This window comes from Lepisosteus oculatus, chromosome 1 (genome assembly GCF_040954835.1).
Source record: "Lepisosteus oculatus isolate fLepOcu1 chromosome 1, fLepOcu1.hap2, whole genome shotgun sequence".
NCBI lineage: Eukaryota > Metazoa > Chordata > Actinopteri > Semionotiformes > Lepisosteidae > Lepisosteus > Lepisosteus oculatus.
This window is the reverse complement of record NC_090696.1, coordinates 68,773,282-68,794,969: the sequence shown is the minus strand read 5'-3', so window position 1 is coordinate 68,794,969 and position 21,688 is coordinate 68,773,282. Positions and strand designations below refer to the sequence as shown.

At 40.0% G+C, this 21,688-nt stretch overlaps 1 protein-coding gene across 7 annotated transcripts in view; it reads left to right on the top strand.

Moving 5' to 3' along the window:
- The first annotated feature begins 269 nt into the window (after positions 1-269).
- Positions 270-21,688, top strand: part of LOC102692477 (H(+)/Cl(-) exchange transporter 3) — a 44,184-nt gene continuing 22,765 nt past the window's right edge. For 3 of the 7 annotated variants that reach the window (XM_006629931.3, XM_015345776.2, XM_006629930.3), the window contains exons 1-2: positions 270-412; positions 9,110-9,285. In XM_006629931.3, the coding sequence (XP_006629994.1) occupies positions 9,126-9,285 (160 nt within the window). In that variant the 5' untranslated portion in view covers positions 270-412; positions 9,110-9,125. Of the gene's footprint in view, positions 413-9,109; positions 9,286-14,997; positions 15,102-19,766; positions 19,972-21,688 lie in introns of those variants that run through there. The other 4 variants (XM_015345778.2, XM_069191889.1, XM_015345775.2 and 1 more) reach the window with 4 other exon arrangements.

Here is a 21,688-nt window from a genome sequence, read left to right as displayed (position 1 = left end):
GAAACCTTCCAATTAATTTAACTAGGAAACCTTGCTTTCCAGTAGCTGGACCTACGGTAAATGTACGTCCTGTAGTACCAAAATATCAAAAATAAGTGCGATGAAAATGTGATTATTTGTATCATAAAAGCCAATAAAAACAAAACTGTTGTCTTGACACCCCCCCAGCCTAACCCATCAGGTTCCAGCACCACACGCGGCGCTCTCTCGCGGCTCTGCTCCCCTCTTCCTCTCCCGACGGGGGGAGGAGCCGGGAGAGAGCAAGAGACAGGAAGTGACGTCACCGGCACGCAAGAGTGGAAAAAAACAGAATCACGAGGGGAATGTCAAATGTGTAATTTTAAGAAAACCTCCAGCTGTGTTTGAAGACGATGTTTTGTTTTATCCGAGGAGCCATTGTGGCATTTGAGAGGTAGGGCTCTCTTATGTTGTCTCAGTGGGGACCCGCTTAAAAGAAAAGTAGTCCGCTAAAGGCTGTAGTGCCGTGTACATGTAAAGCTCTGCAGCTTGCAGCGCTCAGCCCAAGGCGTTTGGTAGCTGATCCTTCACAGATTGCACTTCATGTTCGAACACTGTGAGGGCTTCCTGTAGTCCCAACACAACTGCATCTCTCTCCGATTTTATTTTGTGCTGAGGTCTACTTGAACTGTTGCACATGAGTTGATATCTTAACTGTTAGGCCTTTTAATCTGTCTGCAGTTGGTGCTGATGGAAAAACAGACCAGCTCACTCTGGGTCTCGGTAGCGTGGAGTCGGGAGCTGTGAATCCCAGCGACACCTTTTCAGCTGGACCACTTACATAAATGTTTTTTTAAATATATATATATAAAGGTTATTTTCTCCTTGAACCAAAGAACACGGATGCATTTGCATCCCAGAAACGGGCCCAATGAAGATCAGGTTTAGATGTCAAAGTTGATTTTGATTTTTTTTTTTGGGAGTGTGTAATGGAAGTGTGAGCCTTTTTTATTTAGCTAGCTCTTTTTTTTTCTACCCTGCACCCTTACTTTGGATGTGTGCATTTTTCATTACAAAAGCAGAGGAGGCCCATCTTGGCCCGTCTTGTTTTGGTTGCTAATGCTTGCTTTTCAATACGAGGGTCCTGTGATATTTAATAAATTTGTCCCGGGTTATATAAGTAGGCACTCATATAGCGTGTCTCTGAAGTTTTGGTACAGTATGCACAGGGAAACTTCAGGACAGAACCGTCTTGTAACCCCTATATTCAATGATGTATAGCTGCTTCCTCTTTCATGATGTTAGCTTGACAAGATGTCTAAGGCTGAGGGCAGCACACTGTCCCCCTTCCACCAGGAAATCTGTGCAAACGGAGCGTGTTATCTGGAGACGGATGTGAATATCTGCCCTCTCACTCTTTTTCATCCGCAATAGTATTCGAACGGTTGAACAGAGAAGCCGAGGATGAGAATGAAATGAATGTTGGATGAATCGAGCTAGTTCGTGAATACTTTCTCAAGCCATAATGCTGCAATAATATGTTAAAATCAAAGTGAAGTTCTTGTGAATAAAAAAAAACAACAACTCGATTTTCAAAACTATACTCTAATGCTTCGGAAATACATTTTATTTATACGAACCGTAAAATGCTTTTCAGTCGGGTTTGGTAAGCGTCCTTTCACGCAGACAGTTGTAATGGCTCATTGCAGCACTGTGCATACTACCTGTTTGTACCTGGGCTGTGTCATATAAGGTGAAGTTACATCTGGACGAGCAGCACTTAAGAAGTGCAGAGATGGCACAAAGCTGCGTCTGTGTACAAAGTTATGCTAGTTGTGAAGTACTTATGAAAAGCTGCATTTACTTCTTTGAGAAATTAAGTGAAGACAGCAGAATGGTTTTTTCCACCTTGTAGTGGAAAATCTTGTGAGAGCAGGATAATAAAATGTATATTGCTGGATAGGCATTATTTTCACCACAGAGTGTCCAGAGGTTCCCCCTACAAAGAAAGCAAACATTTCACATAACTGCATTCTCCTTTGTGGCTGACAGTGAATACTGCATATCTTCTGTCTTGCAGGGATGAGACAGTCTTCTTTCTCATTTGTCCCAGATCCACTTTTCCAGTACAGTCTGACTCTTATTGCACTGTTGAGAAAAAAAAAAAACTTCTGGTCAGACTGAGTTCAAGGGCAAGTGCATATTGTTGCGGACTGTCATGACAATGACTTGTTGATCAGGAGGGTTTTTCACGAACTTTCTGAAACCATGAATGGCATATAACAACTCAGTAACAGCCTAAATATATACAAGTGCTTGTTACCTGCTCTGACTTTATTTTTTCTGTTTTGCTAGCTGTCATTAAAAACCATGATATCACTAGATAGCCTATGATTCTTAAAATATAACTGAAATATTTCTTTAATGAAAGTGACTTTTTCTCATTTGGTTTGACTTATCTGCCTAGATGCTCCCTATCAAAGAAACAGCATACTGTCGCATTACCAAGTGAATAGGAGTAGAAAATAATGCTGGTTATAGTGTAATAGTTTTTCATTTGTGTAACGTTTTCATGTGTAATTTCTCAGACCAGTTGTTAATTCTTGTTCGTGAAAGAAAAATGTTGCGAATTTCAAATTAAGCGCAAAATTGTGAACTTTGTGAAGCTACTGTTTGTTGCCATGTTGTTGCAAACTCGCATTCGGGTTCCCACAAATCATGCCATGATGTGGCCCTTCCTGCTCACTAGTCACTAGTTAGAAATGGTTTAGGAACAAATTAAGTACAGGTTGTGCAGCAGACATTTCGCCGCAGGAATGTTCCAATGTGATCTGCACGCTTAACGAGTTGGGAGTATTTGCTGGAAAAAACTCAAAAGCATTATTTCTGTTTGATTAAAAGAGATGTATTCACAAGCCTGCTTGTTGACAGTGTCGTAGGGCCGCACACATCACCACAAGATGTGTTGCCTCATTCTAAGTCACAGAACATGGTGCTGCGCATACATGAAAATTCGTCTTTTTTGTGATACAAACTGGAGGTTTTACAAGCTTCTGTGTACGTGTTACTTTTATTGTGGTTTGAAATGCACTCGGCACTACTGATTCTTTCTAAACTCGACATAGTATTGCATATCCTCTTTAAAAGGTAAGCAAGGTTAGGAACCATTGGCTTCACCACCATAGCTGGGTAGCTTCTGGCTCTGTGGCTAAGGATCTGTGCCTGTGGCTGGAAGGTTGCCGGTTCAAATCCTGCAGCCGGCAGAGGAATCCTACTCCGTTGGGCCCCTGAGCAAGGCCCTTAACCCCAGCTGCTTCAGGGGCGCTGTACAATGGTAGACCCTGCGCTCTCACCCCAGGCTCTCTCCCTGTCTGTGTCTCATGGAGAGCAAGCTGGGGTGTGCAAAAAGATAATTCCTAATGCAAGAAAGTGTAAAGGGTTAATAAAGTGATGTTATAAAAAAAAAAGAAAAAAAAAAGCTGGGTAGCTTCTTTAACTCCCCCACTCTTTGTGTAGGAAAGTGCCACCTGCTCTTAGTTTTAAATGTCCTTCCACACGGTTCTGGTCCTCTTTTTGTGTTTCAGTATTGTTTCTGAAGATGTCCATGGGGTTATCTGTGTCAGTGCCATTCGAGGATTTTGAATAATTTAATCAGGTCCCCCCATTGTCTTCTCTGTTCAGAGATAAAAAGGTTGAGCTGGAAAAGTTGCGTTCTTCAGGAAGCTATCCAGCCTCACTTGCTCATTTGGTAGTTCAGTGGCTAAGTGTAAAATGTCATCCAGCTGTTTTTTTTACTCATCCTGCGTTGGGCCCTGGCTGGACAGCTTGTTTCAGATACCCACGAGTGAAGAAGTGTGTCCTGTTCTCTTGTCTACATACATTCCCTTGAAGATTCCAGTTGTAACCCTGTCTTTGTTTCATTACTAAGCAAAAATAGTCCTCTTGGTTCACCCCCTCTACTTACTGTACCTGATATATCTGTATGAGTACTCTCTTCTGTGAAGGCTGTAAGGCCAAAATATATTTTGAGTCCATCTATGGAGAGGTAGATTGAAGTAACATTGTTGTTAAGAGTACTGGTATTGGTATTTGTACTGTACATTTAAAGAAAGAGTGACCTAGAATTGAATCTAGTATTCTAAATAGTAAATAGTACTCTGGCTTGTCCCTCAGTAGTTTAAGGTTTCCATAGTAAAATGTCTGTGTAATAAATCAACGCTATATTCTGTTGCTCTAATAATGTTAAGAATATTTCTAATCAATTCTCATTACAAGTATTAGAGTGTGGACCCTTTACTTACGGCACACATTTATTTATTAAGAATTTGAATTGAGCATCTCTCCTTGTCACAATAGTGAAACGGCCCTTATCAAAGTGGAATGGGCTTTGCGATTACATTCTGATGCAGGATTCCTCTTAATTCTTTGCATTTTATATTTAAAACAGCGTTTGACGTCATGATCAGATCGTATCTGAATGTCCTGAAAAATCTAACGGACTGTCAGTTTGTGTCCTTTCTTCTTAAAATGTTTTTAGGCGTTTTGATTGTTTTGCTTGCTTTGCTTTTGATCATGCAAACAAAGTAGCACCATGAAGCAGGATTTCATTTACAAATTAGGTTAGTCTTTTATCCATCGTTATAATTATTTGATCTATATGTGTTCTGTATTTCACAAGGTTGAAATAACCCTTTAACGATATTTGCTTTGAAATGAGGTATCAACGGAGGAACGAAATCAGGCAGCCCAGTATCTTAGTTTTCAGTACAATGTACTGGACTTAAAAGAAGAGTGTTGTCTCATATGACAGACTGCTGAGTCATTCACAAACCACACAGGCAGAAAAACATTAGGAGTAAGCCTAGAGAAATCTCCAAAGTATCAGCCTCGGATTTGTTATGTGTGAAGGCTTGATGTTTATTGATCATTTCATTTTTCAAAACTTTCTTAACCCTGCATATTAAGTTAACAGAAACATGATTGATTAACTGAGTTAGTGACTCAGTTGAATCACTAAATGGAGCAGGAATATAAATCTGAAAATGGACAGACAAGTCCCAGACAAGACTGCAGATCACTGCCTTGAATTAGTCTAAATGCAGCGTTGATTTCTTTGAATGCTGGCGCCCCAATGCAGCACCTGCAGGTAAGGAACCAGTTACCAGCAATACTTCTGATGACAGTAGGTGGCACCGTTGTCCATAATTATCTAACAATATTTGAATGTGGAGAATTGTAATAATTAAAAAAGAGGTTATTTATACAAGAAAAACATTTTTAAAAGGGGTCACATTAATGGGATACTGTAAATTTTGAAGCTAGAAGCTGTGCATTGTGTTTGTAATATTATGTCATCATAGTACTTTCAGTACTATACATTTTGCTCCTTAGAATGTGCTTCAGTAATCATTTGTGTAATCAATTGAAAGGGTGAGAAGATGGTACCATTGTGGTTTTTATTGATTAGAGGACATGATATGCAATATTAACAGTGGCACACAGATAGTATAAGCTTGCAGCACCTTTTTTATGGACTTGCAAAATTGCTAATAGACAAAGAATTAAAAAAAACGTTTGTCATTTTAGACACTTATGTACTTTTCTCAAATTGAGCCTTCAGTGTGTTGCTGCTGATGTTTAGAGTAATCTGAGGGTGTTGTAAGTTGTGCGCTTACCGTTGATTCCTTTCTGCATGGTGACTTGTTAACAATATCGCATCCTCTTATGTTATTTACATTTAAAATTGTCCTTTCTCTCATGTGCGGATGTTCATGGTCAGGCCATCGTGGTGAATTAGAAATCAAATTCTTCATTTAAATGAGAGGAGGCCCAAGTTGCTCATTTGGTGGTTTACTACCAAGGGGGTCTAAATTTTCGGCAAGTTGTGTCTTGAAGGAGCCCAAAGTCTGGGCCTCAACTTTTGTATATCTACAACTTTGTGTGTAAAGTAGCATCTCCCAGTCTCTGTCCGAAATGGGTTTCTTTTTAGTTTCCAGTTCCTGCTGTCACCCTCTGTTTGTAGAGCACGTGAGCCTCCTTTTGTGAGAGTGGCCAAGTATTTCACTGTGGGTAAATTAGTCAGCGCTTCGCTCGGCAGTCGATTTGAAAACCGCTTATTTGACTTGGGAAGCTTTAATTGCCTTGCAGCTTCACCTTTGGTTCAGTTAGATGTGCCATGATATCCACTGCAAATGCAAAATCGTTCCTCCGGTTTTCCTTTTGCCTCCAGAAAAAGCCAACTCTTCTTCCCCTACCGAGCCAATGGACGCCTGTGCTGAAAAGGAAACCCTGGAGCTCAGAATCTGCATTCAAGAGGGGAAGCAAGCTGCTGATGAGGGTGACCCCTCGTTCTCATGTAGTATGATGTTTTCACAGTGGTGAGAACTAAATGATCGATGTCCAGGACGCCTCTGCTGAGGAACTCTTGAAGTATAATACAGCGCCCTAAAACAAAATCTCTATTACCGTCTTTTTCTTTCCCTCCATCCTTGATTCTTTCTAGAAGTGAAACTTTCTTCCCTGGTGAAGTCTTCTCCAGGTTTGCCAGTCTGTTGCCGGGGAGCTTGAGATGTTCCAAGTCAGCCAGACTCCTTCTCATAGGGTTCTGATCTTGCCAAAAACATTCTTTCAAAATGTCTTCTCATTTTGTGTAGTGATCTTTAAATGCCAGAGGCAAAACATGCCTTTGTCTCATGGTATTTTAAATCGCCCGAATCTTAATAAAATTGTATTAAGAAAATCTGCCTATTGATCAAATATTAAATGCTGTTAACACATTGCAGTACCAGCAATAAGGATTACTTCAACGTTTTCCTCACCAGATCATAAACTATATTGACTAGTAGAATTGACTTAAATGTGAAAGATGGGTTACAGTAAATTAATGAAAAGAAATGTTCCACAGCTTGGTCACACGTAAGATTCCAGTTGCGATATCTTGAACTGACTTTGAAGTCAGCTAATAGTCTGATGATGTGAAGGAGGAATCCTGTCTCACAGCTTGACAGGCCGACATCCTCAAAGCTGTTGCTGTCAGTGATAGCTATGAACAAGACCGGCAAGGAAAGAAATAGTTGTGAAAAGCTACTGTCAAAACTAATATCTGATGGCTTTGCACCACCACAAGAAATGGGTTGGTCCTCAGTTCCTGCCCATCTGCTGCCTGTATCCAAGGGGAAACAGTTGGTTTTGATGACGATCACCCAAGCTCTTTGTCATTCGCCCTGTTCGGGGGGGCTCCTCTGCAGGACGTAATACAAGCCCATAAGCAGGTCATCTGTTTTGAGTATTCCTGTTCTGGTGCCAGCAGAAGCTCGTCGAAGACGGGGAGCCTTTCAGTGGCTCCCTAGGGCACTAGCTTTGTCCCCTGGGAGCTTGGCGAGACCGCTTCTTTGCACCTGTCGTCACTGCTGCAGGATCCGACCCCAGCTCAGCAAGCTTTTGCTTCCATATGTCCTGGGAGGCAGCAGGATCATTGGTCTCGAGAGGGTCTGCATCAGCCTGTCTCGTTAGTGATGAATATGGCCCATGGGCTGTACTATTTTAAGCCTGCCTTGTCCACAGGCTCAGAGCTTAGTCACGTGCATAATAACATCATGACATGAGTCTTGAGTGGTAAAGGCCAACCAGCTGTTTTCTAATACGGTGTTTTTTGCGGCTTTAATGCGCTTACCTTTGTATATATAAAGCATTTGAATCTGTTTGAACCTTATATTGTCAGTAGCTTTTTAGAAGCTGTTGCCTGAGTACTAATGAACTCTGCTGTGGGTTGAATTTTAAGTTCTTTAATGGCTTAGTTTCTTTGTATTGCATGTTCTGTACTTGGGAGTTTTATTTTTGCCTTTCCAGCATGCTAGTACTTAAAAGACAGAGTGGTCTTTGTCTTTTGTGTTAGTTCTGTCACGTGGAAGGTTGTGTGCATTGGATTGGCACTGACATATCCAACAATAACAATTCCAAGTATAATTACCTTACATCTTTTGCATACACTCACAGCATATGTATCAAAGGATGGATAAAGTGTTAAGGATGTAGTGCAGTGACACTGTGATATTAGTGAGTGTATGTGCCTGAGGGGGCAATGAAGGCTTGGATTGGCATGGTTTTGCTAATGTATCATGAGTTGCGTCTCTCTGAAAAGCTTCCCTTCTTGTTTTCTTCAACTGCCATAATATATTAAATCTAAGAGTTTATGTAATTAAATGAAACAGGATTTAACAGGATGCTGAATTTCCACATTTTCTTCCTAATTTAGTAGAGAATTGCTAAAATCCGTATTTCCCCTTTTTTTCCCAGAGCTGAAGTCTTTCAGCTGAAGGGTGAGGTCTAAATGTTATATTCCTGGTATTAACGATTAAATCCTCAGTGCTATGCATTCAATAATTCGAGAATATGGCGCTTGAATTTTTTTTGTCTCGTAAAGTTACTTGAATGCTTTTAGAAGTTATGCATTTTGATTGTAATTGCTTGACGTGCGTAAGAAACGAAGTCAAGCAATAGAAATCCACAGTAAAGCTTTGCAGTACTTTACACTGTGTTCTCTGACGTTTGTTCTTCTGAAGCTCTTTATGGCATTGATCCTGTCAGGACACTTTTTTCATTCAGGCCTACTTATAGGCCTAGATGTTTGCAAGGAGCTGTGATGAAGAAAGATAGTGATGAACCTAGAAACTATAATGAAAGTAACCGAATTCACTGCTAGGTGTCATACTTCCTATTCCATGCTGTTTTGTCCCCCCCACAAGTTGCTGAGTCTTTGCAAATGTGAATCTAGAAATTCAACTATTTAGTCAGCTTTCTCATCGGTGGGGCATTTCACACCATTTTGTTGTTGTTTCCTCAGAGAGATTTATCTTTAATGTCTTTAACTAATGGGAATATTTTGTGCGTGGCCTTGCAGAGGCACCTGCCCAATTTTAATTAGCGTATTTCTATCTTTCTTTTTGAACCGTTCGCAAATGGTACTACCCTGCAGTCGTTTCGTGTGTTTTTTTTTCCCAGAACTGCCAGCCTGTCGGTGGTCCGTGAGTGTCCGAGTGCGTGGTGACTTTGATCTGTTCTCTGAATAAAGCTCCCTGGCTAGAAATCTAAAAAATAACACACGTTGACCAGTATCGTTACTGAATTTTTCTTCTGTTGTTGCCGTTGTAAGGTTATCAAGTGGCTAAATGGAGTCAGAGCAGCTGTTCAACAGAGGCTATTACCGCAATAGTTACAACAGCATAACGAGCGCCAGCAGCGACGAAGAGCTTCTCGATGGAGCTGGAGTCATCATGGATTTCCACACTACGGAAGACGACAACCTGTTAGATGGAGATGCCTCCTCAGGTATGTAACCAAGTGTACCATTGGGCTTTTTTATCAAGGCTCTTGCAGTTCTTCTTAGCACATGTGGTAGCGTTTTTTTTACGCCAGCAGCCGTATCACCCTGCAACTCACAACTGGCAGCCCACTGAAGCTCAGCGGGTGTGAGCCTGGTCAGTACCTGGATGGGAGACCTCCTGGGAAAAACTAAGGTTGCTGCTGGAAGAGGTGTTAGTGGGGCCAGCAGGGGGCGCTCACCCTGCGGTCCATGTGGGTCCTAATGCCCCAGTATAGTGACGGGGACAATATACTGTAAACAGGCGCAGTCCTTCGGATGAGATGTAAAGCCGAGGTCCTGACTCTCTGTGGTCATTAAAAATTCCAGGGCGTTCCTCAAAAAGAGTAGGGGTGTAACCCCGGCGTCCTGGCCAAATTCCCCATTGGCCCTTACCAATCATGGCCTCCTAATAATCCCCCTCTATGAATTGGCTTCATTACTCTGCTCTCCTCCCCACTGATAGCTGATGTGTGGTGAGCGTTCTGGCGCACTATGGCTGCCGTCCCATCATCCAGGTGGATGCTGCACATTGGTGGTGGTGGAGGGGATCCCCATTAGCTGTAAAGCGCTTTGAGTGGAGTGTCCAGAAAAGCGCTATATAAGTGTGAGCAATTATTATTATTATTATTATTATTATTATTATTATTAGTATTATTAGTGTTATCTGGTTGTGAATCAGCCTGAAGCAGGGTGGTCTTTAAAAGGGTGGTTTTAGGTCAAACAAATACGCAAAACAGCCATGAGATTAAGAGGTAGTGTTCCATTATTTACAGTGAGAGGTAAAACAACCAGCGGTCACAAAACATGAGCCTTTTCTATAGGCACAGCTGGACAGCTAAGCTGGTTGTTTTAATGGCTCAAAGCTTCCGTCTGGGGCTCTTCTCAAAACTTTGAGTCCAAGTCTCAAAATGTTACCATTATCACAGTCGCTGGAACGGTTGAAGGTTCCTCGCTCTTTTTGCCTTTGGTGCAGTTTCATAGCAGAGAATCTGCTCTTCTCTCAGGCAGCAGCTGTTAACTGATCCCAGAAGCCTTAGCTCCCTGGTTTTTAAATTCTCCCCCAACCAGTTGTCTTCCACCAGCAGATCAGGTGACCAAGGTCATTTCTTGGTCATGCGGTTCAATAAGAACTGCAGTCTTGTCTCTACCTGCCACCCCTTTCCACTGATCAAGTCCTTTCACACATTTCTCACGCCTGAAGAAGGCTCCATGGCCGAAACGTTGTGTTTTCTTTCTTCTTTTTTTTCAGCATGGAATAAACCTATTACTTGTTCCTTTGCAGCCTACGCATGCTGACGCAGCTACCCACCTGAACTTCTATTTAGGTCTTTATCAATTCTTGAGGGCTCCACGATGGCACAGTGGATAGCCCTGATGCCTTGCAGTTCTGGGGCCCCGGGTTCAATTTCTGGGACGCTATGAGCCATGAAGTGTGCATGTTCTACAGGTGTTCATGTGGGTGAACACCAGGTGCTCCAGTTTACCCCATAATCCAAAGACATGCTGGTAGATTAATTGGCCCTGGTGTGAACGTGCACGAGTTTGTGTCCGTGAGTGTCTGCCCTGTGCAGGGCGTAACTTGTGCTCACTGCTTGCTGGGATAGGCTCCAGTTCCCCCGCATTCCTGTATCAGATAAAGCAGTTAGAAAATGGATGGGTAGATCTTAGGTCTTCTGTACTTTTTGAATGATTCAGTTGTCTGTGTACTTTCTGTAACATTATGAGCACCTTCTTTGGTTAGGACACTTTAAGTTTGAGCAAAGCTATGATACAAATGGTCATTTTTTAAATCTTGCTCCGAATTTGTCAGATATATATCTGAATGATACATGTTTAAAATTGTTTAGACTTGTGGTATAGAAATCATGTTTTCTCCGAGTTTTGGAAAGTGCTTCCAGGTAACTTGTTTGTATCAGTTTACTGGGGCCTTTAAAACTGCATTTTGACAAACTATTGACTCTCTCCATTGCTGATTTGAGTTCTGTACCTGTTTTCCATAAATGTTTGCATTGTTGTTTTCAAATTCATGGAAACATATTGTGATTAAGGAGTGTATAGCTCAGCAGAAAAAGTTCATGATACTACTGTAAAGATTTTATATCAAGTGCTGAGGCCTTGGGTTCAATTTCAGACCTGTGATGCTATTTCTGTGGAATATTAATGCTCTCCCTGTGTTTGCATGGGTTACCTACAGGTGCTCTGGTTTCTTCTCACAGTCTAAAGACATACTGGTAGATTAATTGGCTTCTGGGAAAACTGGCCCTGGTGTGAGTGTGCGAGAGTGTGTTTGTATCTGTGTGTGCCCTGCAGCAGACTGGCATCCCATCCAGGATGTACCTGTAGAAAATGAATGGATGTTTTAGTCATTTGTTTTAATTGAATATAAAATGCAAAATGTGATCATTACATTTGCGTAAAATATTTTTTTCCTACAGCCTAAAAGCAATTTTTTAAAAATATACAGATCAAGGCTCCAGCTAATTCAAAACCTTGGCTTTCACCGTTTGATCAATTCTAAGCTCGGCACTCAAAATACAGTATATGATGTCCCATGCACTGTACATCTGTTTTTCCTTTTGTTTACACATTTTGGAACTTTTGTGGTCGCAAAGCTGCTGTTTCAGCTCTTGTGATCTTTGACACTGAAAGGGGCAGCCTGACCATAAAGAGAGACACACGATGGAGCAGGTTAGTGAAGGGCTCTATAGCTGTTAATGCCATCTGGTGTGCATAGCCTGCAGTCTACTGAATTAATGCATATTGGTTCTGTAGGCCATGGGCTTATGTTTGTTACTCTTGTGTAGTTTATGGTCTGAAAGCCTGTGGATGTTGATAGGCGAAGCTTTTTTTTTTTCAGAAAACACTGAAAAATGCTGTTGAAATTGCAGGTCTCTTCTGTCCGACATTGCCAAGTCTTTTGTGTTTTACTGATATGAGTAACTTTTTTGAAAGATCAAAGCAAATTTTTAGAATGGGCTGAAACTTGCTGAGTAACATTCTGTTTTGCAAATCAAAATATATTCCCACATAAAAGCTTTTATGTACTATTCAGAGCTTTTCCGGAATGCAAATCACTGTTTCCTGAAGGGCCTTATCCGGTAGTTTCCAAAGGGATGTAGTTTGGTGAGCGTTTAATAATGTTATTGAGATCTGTTCATGCATACCAAGCAATTTATTGTTCACAGTGTTTTTTAATTAGGTATTGAATTAGGTATTTTAAGACACCTGTTGTTGATTCAGTGTAGAATTTTTATGATGTTCTATTCAGATGTTTTAATTTAGTAGTGAAGTCCAGTTTTGTGCAGTGGGCAAGGCCATTAAAATTACGACAAAGCTAAACCTTAATTGTTTTTTTGGCCGCTAGGTGCCAGTTTGTAAGGAACGAGCAGATGAAAGTTATTTCCACGTATTTATTTCATGTAAAGCTTTATTTTTATAACTAACTTTATTGTCCGCACACCTGTTTTCTCAAAAAAGAATATGTTCCCTCGATCTGTTCTAATAACTCAGCTCCTTCAATCCTGAAATAAGAAAAAGCGGTCTTTAAGGTTTTTGTGTTGTAATTTGTTTTGGGGAAGTAAGATTTATGGACAGTATCAAAGAGTCTTTTCCATGAGTATTAAACTAGTCATGGACTGCCAGATCAGTTTAGGAAGGCCCCTCTGAAAGCTTAAGAATGTGTAGTCGTTTTCAATCCATTTTCTGATTCAGGGTTGTGACGCACAAACAGCTTAGCGCTGCACCTAGTCATTTCATGCATCCTAATTATTTTTTATTATGAAAAATGTTTGGTTATGATGTTTCATCGAATAGCTGGGATGGCCTGCAGTGTATAATGAGCGAGCGATAATATTTCATGTTACATTGCAGCTATTCCAATGTTAGGTGTTTGTTAACAATGTTGACCTGTGTTAAGACAGAAAATGAATTAATGCGACTTGCAATATGAGAATACTGTAGGTATACATTGTCCTTTTACATATGTACAATTTTAGTTTTGAACATTATTTTATGGTTAAGTGCAATATTTAATTTGTTTGATAATTATATATGTTTGTGGTCTTTAAAAAATATTCTCATTTTTTTTATTTTGTAGTGGTGTTGGTTTGGGCTGAATTCCTTTACTGTTGTTTTTAAATCTATGAAAAACTTAAGCTCTGTAGTTAAGATGCTTTCTTTATAGGCCTTTAGTTAAATAATATCACTATAGTCAATCTGTGTTATCTCCCAATTATAATTTGTGGGGCAAGTAACCTCTTCTTTAATCGTACTTTTCTAGATAAACTGCTGAAATTAGATTTTTCATTAGCAAATGGTTCTTTCAAGCGCTTTTCAAAGACGATCACATTGTCTGAGCTGCTTTTGCATTAGCTTCTGAGCAGCCTTTCTTGTTGCGATGATGAGTCTTTGCTTGATCAGACATCTATGGATTCTTTCATCCCCTCTAGTGTTCTCATTTTCAATTTTACCTTTTGAACTTTTAGAATATAATGCCTAAAATTATTCTTTTAGCAAAGCTTATCTTTAATGTATTCTGTACGCTAATATCCCATTTGTGCCTATTCCATGTTAAATATCTTTGAACTGATTTGATTGATTTTTTTTTTAATTCTAAAGTCATAGTCCTAGACATGAGTATTGGTATGCTAACGTCTCTTCCAGTGTTGTTCAGTAAATCTCTTTTCTGTTATTAGGAATGTTCAACGGAATTAATAGAGTTGCTTTCTACGACTCCAGTGTCGGGGCCTCGATTCTAGCCTTGGAAATTAAGTCTTTTTATGGGATGATTTTTCCCGGACAACATGCTGGGTAGGTTTGGTTGGCCGTCTGCTATTGTCTGTTTGTCCGGGGTCAGTCCAGGAGTGATAGGTCACTGTTCCTGGCTTTTCAGTGCTGGCTCTGGCTTGCTGTGATCCTCACCTGAATAGGTGGCTTGCTGGCAATAGATAGAAAGAAGTATTGTTCAGTTACACTTGTATAACGTCTGACTTTGTTGAACACCCATTTCTTCTGGTAAGGGGTAGTTCGGGTTATAGTGAGGCTCACCTATTTAAAGCCATAGGGTATATATAGTCATACTATACAGTTCTAAACTGGTCCCCTGTCTTATGAACTATTATATAGTACTACATGTACTACTTCACTCATCTTTAGGCTTGACAAAACCACCCTTGTCTTTAGCCCCTGTCATTCACTTGCCTTAATCAGGCTTGAGTTTATTTCCTACCATAACATTACAGCGTGAGTTAGGCTTACATCCGCTCGGCGGTCTTTGCGCTCTTCATTTGTGCCGCCGTAATTGGAACTTGCGACTGAGTTACTCTTGCTAGGTATTCTCTCCCCCTGGTTCTGAGTGGTGCAAGTGGCAGCTCATGTCGTGACACTGGTGTTTCGCTGTGTTACACATCCTACTTGATTTATGTTTTTTTTTTAATTTAGATGAGCTGTGTCTTCTGCATCTGTTTGCAGTGCTGTTTTCCCCATCCTCGTTCAACAAAGTGGGCAACATTATCTCTGAAGTCAATTCGGACAAGCAGTGTCCTGCTTAAGATCTGTATGTATTGCACATGAATCTTTTGAATGTGCCTTCATTTAGTGTTAAACTGCGTGCTTATCATAATTGCTGCATCCACCCAAACACTACTGGTTGGAAATAGTGGGAGTCTCTCAGATTTGCATAGAGAGCAGAGGCCTCCGGGGATGGGATGGGGGGGAAAGGGTGCTTCATTCCACATCCAGAAACATTTGAACTCGTCCACTCAAGCTATCGCATGTGCCGACGGTAAGCGCTTATCGTTTTTTTTTCCTCAAATGCATCGAAATTAGTGCCGATTCCTATTTTTTCACCGAGAGGTTTCAGGTATTTGACATCCGTCGAAGAGACGCTTCTTCGAACAGAGTTAGACTTTTGTTTCTGTCACGTGTTTTCCGTGCTTCTCCGCAAGAAAGTAGGTTTCCGGGTATTGCAGTGATCCAGCACGCGGAAACGTTCAGTGATGCGGGGTCAGAGCCGTAGACCTGTACCCATGTGTTTGCAGCACTGCAAAAGAGCAGAAAGCCAGCTGATTACAAAGGGAAAGAGCATGATCGAAGTTGCCAGTAAATCTGTGTGCCTCTGGTGTTTGATGAGCTTGTGCAATTTGATGTGGAATTGTTGGCACTGCACTCTGTCTGTGGCTAAAGATACGTTGTCTAGTGTAAAAAATCTTTAAATATCGGCAGATGCAAAACATGTATGTTTTTCTGCACATATGGAAATACTGTCCTATTCTGAAGTCAGAAATGGAATGCCTGCTCTGTGAACTGATATTGGTGTCGAGAATACTTCACAAACATAATCGTTTGTGGCGGAGTGGTGGCTCTGTGGCTAAGGATCTGCGCCTGTGGCTGAGAGGTTGCCGGTTCAAATCCCGCAGCCGGCAGAGGAATCCTACTCCGTTGGGCTCCTGAGCAAGGCCCTTAACCCCAACTGCTCCAGGGGCGCTGTACAATGGCTGACCCTGCGCTCTGACCCCAAGCTTCTCTCTACCTGTCTGTGTGTCTCATGGAGAGCAAGTTGGGGGTATTAGAAAAGACAAATTCCTAATACAAGAAATTGTATATGGCCAATAAAGTGATCTGATCTGATCATTTATTATTATAAACTATAAATTGATAGTTAAGCAAAAAATGAACTTGGCCTTTGTAAAAGAGTGATCTACCAGCTGCTGGTTCGGAAAAATGAAAACACTACTACTATTTTCAGTTTTCTGAAATTAAGATCCGTTATCTATCCATCCATCTATCCGTTAAATGTTATGCTTTCTGCAGCCGTGTAAGTGGTGATTTTACTAAACGTCTGTGCTGTCATCCTGCTTCATCTTGAGCTTACAGATAGCTTTTAAATAATATCTGTTCAGTATAAAATAATAGTGTAGTAATTAAAAGTTGTGAAAAGAATATCAATATTCATTTGTACATCAACAAATATGGTATTTTCTGTTCTTTGGAGTAGAATTTGTTTAAAAAAGCTATTTTATAATATTCCTGAAATTCAGTGTCTAAAAGATTTTTTTTTTACCTAAACTAAAAAAGTGCTCTCCAGAACTTTTATCAATACTCATAATTATTAACAACAAACAATACTTCAAACCAACGCCATCATATAAATATTTATAGATTGGATAATGTAATCTGCTGAACAGATTTTAAAAACTCATGTTTGATTGTCTTTGCATTGTTCAGAGCTCAGTCATAAATAAAATCCAGAATGCACAAATTTCAGTTTTTCCTCATTCTGTGGTTTGCATGTTGCTCCAGGATGGGTGACACTGACAAGGTGTTGTTCTGTGAAGTTCTGGCACTTAAAAGTGTGCTGTTGCTCTAGGTTCTTTATACCTTTTAACTAGTGTGCCACCTCCAAATGTCTGTTTGGACTGAGGAATGGAGACTGTGGACTGTGTAGTTGTTTGCCAGTTTGGATGTCCCTAACCCATATGTCCCTTTACATGTTGGAGTTATGATTCTGCCTTACCAGAAATGTATAAATATTTCTAGTTGCTTAGTTCAAAAAGTCTTTTTGTACGACTACAGTATGTAAACGTTTTACATGAATAAATGTCTTAATTTCATTTGACAATTTACAGAAGAATAGTAAGAGATTAAAATGTATTATACTGCACTTTATTTTCTTAGAGCTTTGCAGTGAATTTTAATTTCATCGAGACAGATCGTAGCAAAGAAGGAAAAGGTTAATATGGACAAGGCATGCTCTTTGTCTGTAGGTGGGTTTCAGAATGCAGACACAGAAATGAGCTAAGTAACAAAGTAAACACAGCAGTGTTTTATTAGGTCTTTCATTAAACATTTTTACCAATTCAGCACATAAACCGCAGCCTGAGTGCGGTGGAGACATTAACCTGTGGTTTGACAGGTGTGCTCTGCTGTGAAGTGACTGTTCCCGGAGTCACACAAGTATGACATGCCTCAAACCATGCAGAAAAGTTCTACCTGTTTTACCAGCCTGGTTTGCTAGTTTGTTTAAACGTCATGTTTTGTATGCTAGCCTACGGTAATAATAAAATTAATCTAGTAGTTAAATATTTCTTTTTGTGTGTACTTCATTTTCATTTGCCATTGTTTCCTTACGCAGTAAGGAATTTGACACTGTTTTAGATTGTTTTGCTCCCACAACAGTTATTAACAACTTGTCTTCTTTCACATCATACTCTGTATTTATGGAGACCAAGTGAGACGTTCATTTTTAATTAAACAAGAAACATACTTTTAGTAGATTTTAGAAGGGCAGCAGTGGTATCTCTTAGCAAACACAGGAAATCCTGCACCATGTTATGTGTTGATTATGTGACTCACAATAGCAAAATAAATTATTATAGACTACAGGTTATAATGCAAGGAGTGTGAAAAGATCATAATTCAGCCCTGGGTTATGAAAAGAAGCAGAGCGTGCTTGGTTAATGTACAGTATGTGTTAGTGGTTCAGAAGCGTTCAGATTATGCTCTCTGTTTTAAATGTGTGTCTGTTGAAAGAGTTGAATTTCTCAGCCTGTTTTGCCTGTTAGGTCTTACAAAACAGGAGTGGACAGGTGTTGGTAGATGAATGGAAAATTACTGCTTAAGTGTAGAGTGAGTCACACTATTTTTGTGGACTGCTTGTGTAACCATGTATCCCCATGTAGGTGTACTGTTTCAGCTTTGCAGTAAAGACGCCGCAGGGTTAGCAGAATTAAATGGGATCCCCTGTGGCTGGGAGTTAAATTGAACAGCTGGAATAATTGTGTCCAGAATTCATATAACACTTGTCAGGTGTTTGCTTCCATGTGATAGTGACTGGTAGAGATAGGTGACGTCATCATTAAAATCTCTGCTTTGGCTCAGATATATTAGTAGGGCTTTGAGGTACGCCTGTCTTCGTGGTCAAGTTCCTGTAACACACTTTTTCTCAGGAATTGCACAAGCAGGATTGTTCTGCTTGCTCAGCTAAATTGGTAAACAGTTAATGCATTATTTTATTAAGAATGTGTTTCATAATGTCTTTTATTCAGTGGTTTCTTCTGGGATTTTGGGCACCATTTTCAATCCGATTTCATTGTTGTGACCGGTAGCAGTAGACCAGTAGGTGACAATAAACACTTTCATTTCTAAATTGATACAGTTGACACCTAAACAACGTTAAAAAAAGATTTAAGAAGTCCTTGTGTATGTCGGATGAGTGGTGTACTCTTATTATCAAGTAACACGCACAGCATGAACAATGAAATGGCAGACATAACTACCTGATTGCATAAAACATGGGCACTGTTTCATTACGAAAGAAGAAAAATGAACTAACTAGAAAAATTAATGAGTTACGTGTTCTATAAATGGGAACATGTAGACAGTTAAACTTTCTATTACTGAGGCATATTGAAAAAATGATGCGTAATCTCCAAGCTGTGGCAATTACAAACAAATATTGGCCTTAAACATATTGGTACTGCTTATTTCTTAACCATACAACCACAGATTCGAACACCAGGTATGCCGCTGTCAGGAGTTAGGTTTCAAAACATACAGAATTACAACAGGAGCATTATAAACATAACAAGATGCCATGAAGATAACTGACCGAAGAAGAAAGCAAAAGTGAACTGCTGTGAATATTCCCTTCAGTTAGGAGGCCTAAGTCAAGAGTTGCTGTTTTACACACTGTTTCATTTTTTATTTTATTTTGCCTTTTACATTACAGCATTCTTTAACCTGTAGCTCTGTAATTCACAGTCAACCCTATAAGTGATCAATATGTGATTAAACTGCACTTTAAAATAAACTTTTCACTGCAATCGCATTATTTTTTTCTATGCTGTGTCTATGCATCATAATGCTGTGTTCAACACAGTGCATAAAGATTCTTTAATTTGACGAGACAGAGAGTGCATATCAGATAACAGCTGAATAAAAGCATTTCATTTCTGTCCTCCCAAGCTGGTACTGTATTCAGCTGCTGGCTAATTTAATCCAGAGTGCACAGTGACATCAGATATTATATAAACACAAAACACTGTGCTTACAATTTTGCAGTCTTTGCAAATGCAATTTAAACAGTTCATTTTACCTAAATAGAAACACCTTCGAAACCATATATTTGTCATCGTATTTTTATATTAAACTCCATCCATGCAGGTGAGACTTAATTAAATGGTTACTTATTTTAGGTTGTTTTATGCTTGAAGCAAGGAAAGACACAGAGATGTTTAATTATGTTCCCATACACATGGATTGAGATAATTAAACCTAGTCAGTGCATTATCCATTGTTCTAAGAATAGTCACCTTCAGAACCTGGGGCTGGTGAGTGATAGTAAGTCTTGCATTGTGCTTCTGAATAGAGGTAGATTGTAGCCACTAGCAACCAGACTGCAATGTTTCCCAGTGATGACATCATCAGCCTTTAGGAGTCAGCTGCTGCAGCAAGCCTGCACAGAGTCCAGATCTCTAGCAAATATGGCAGCTCCCCTGCCTGCTGCTCTTACTGCTGTTGAACAAATGGAGCGAGCTTTGTGAGCTGTAGATTCCCTCCTTTCTCGCTGTGGAGTATGGACATGTCTTCTGATCCCTATTTGCCCTATGATGGGGGAGGGGATAACATACCCCTGCAGGAGATACACAAAAGAGGTATGCTTTCTCCGTTTTGAATTGGTGCCCTCTGTATCTTTATGACGAGATTTTCAGTAAAGTGCAGGAAAATGGCATCGGCTTTTTTCTTGTCTTAGCTCTCCGTAGTCAAATACAGGTTGTACATTAATCTTTTTTGTGTGCTGAGTCAATATCTGTGTTACCTTTGTCTATGAATTTGTTCCTTTTGCTCAGCTCTGCTTGACGGTGTTTAAGAGTATTCTCTGTGGACAGATTAACAGTGCTCAGATGACAGCAGCAAGTGCCTCCATCTTTAGTGTTTTGTAGGGAGAAAATGCAGCAGGCAGGCGGGTTAGCTTTCAGTTTGCAGAGATTGGTGTAAATGCTGCATGAAAAATGCAGGAACCTCGAACATGTGTCGAGCATTCATAATTCATTAGCATTTCAACAGGAAAACCCTGTTACACTCTACGGTAGAGAATTAAGTAGTGTCGATATCAATTTCCAGTCCCCATTTTTTATATTAAAAGTGACAAAATATCCTCAGCAAAATGAGATGTTTTATGTAATGAGTGTGAGAGTGTTTGGATTTTTTTGGGTAAAGGAAAATCTTCAGTTGCAAGTGAATGATCAGCCTACTGTGCCTTAATATCAATTCGCCCCACCCACTCTAGAGAGTGTTAAAGGAAGACCACTCCCCCATTCCACTTATCTACTGAACTCAGTGAACAGGATTGTAGCCTTTCTGTGCTCCAAATCAGATTTTTCTGACGTGTTCGGAATTTTTTTTCAGTTTTATTTTTGAACAGAAAAAATATGCCACACTGTAGTGTTACACCTGTGTCATAGAAAGCAATAAAATAAGAAGCATGGAAAGATGTTTCTTTCCTCCTTTGGTCTCATATTTTATTTTTAATTTTTAAAAAGTCAAATCCACTCCAGTCTAATTCAGTCATATTAAAGGTCTGTAGACCAATACCTTTGGACAGAACAGTTATGATACTGCAGGTAGTTAATAGTAAGACAATTTTTATTTTTGTTTTAATACAACTTACAGCTGGGAAAAAGTAAAAGCAGCTTCCATTCTATGTAATTACTTCCAAATGTTGTCCTTTCTTTAAATCTTAATTTATTCTGTACCATGATGTTAACGGATTATTTAAAACAACATTACGTTAAAGTGGCATGAAAGTGCTTGATTAAAGGAATTGCCAAGATATTGTCTAAGCTTTAAGTATTTTTCTTTATTGTGCTCAAATTTAGGTCATATGTTCATTCAGCTGGCATTTGGGGCACAAGGTTGCTGTGCTAGGGCTGAGCCTCTTTTATCTGCTTTGCACTTCTGGTAATAATGCACAGTAAGCCATTGTCAACTCAGCTGTTCTGTGGGCCTCGAATATGTCATGTCTAATGTGTCGGGGCACATAGTCGTAGCTGGTTTGAAGTATTGAAAAAACATCTTATAGATGATTATTTTTTACACCCGTTCGCATGTTATATGATCTTTGTGTGTTTTTGCTGCCTCGCAGATCGTGGGTTCTGGGTTTTTAATCCAGACTGGGGCGCTATCTTTGTGTGGTTTGCACACTCTCATGATCTCACATTGGTTTCACCAAGAGCTCCAGGATCTTCACATCTCTCAGAGCCGTACTGGCTAGACTAATTGGTGTCCCAGAAGTGTCCATGGATGCTTATGTTTGCATTCTGCGCAGTGTTGTCCCATCTCTGTGTCCTGCACTTCTGGGGATGAGATTCA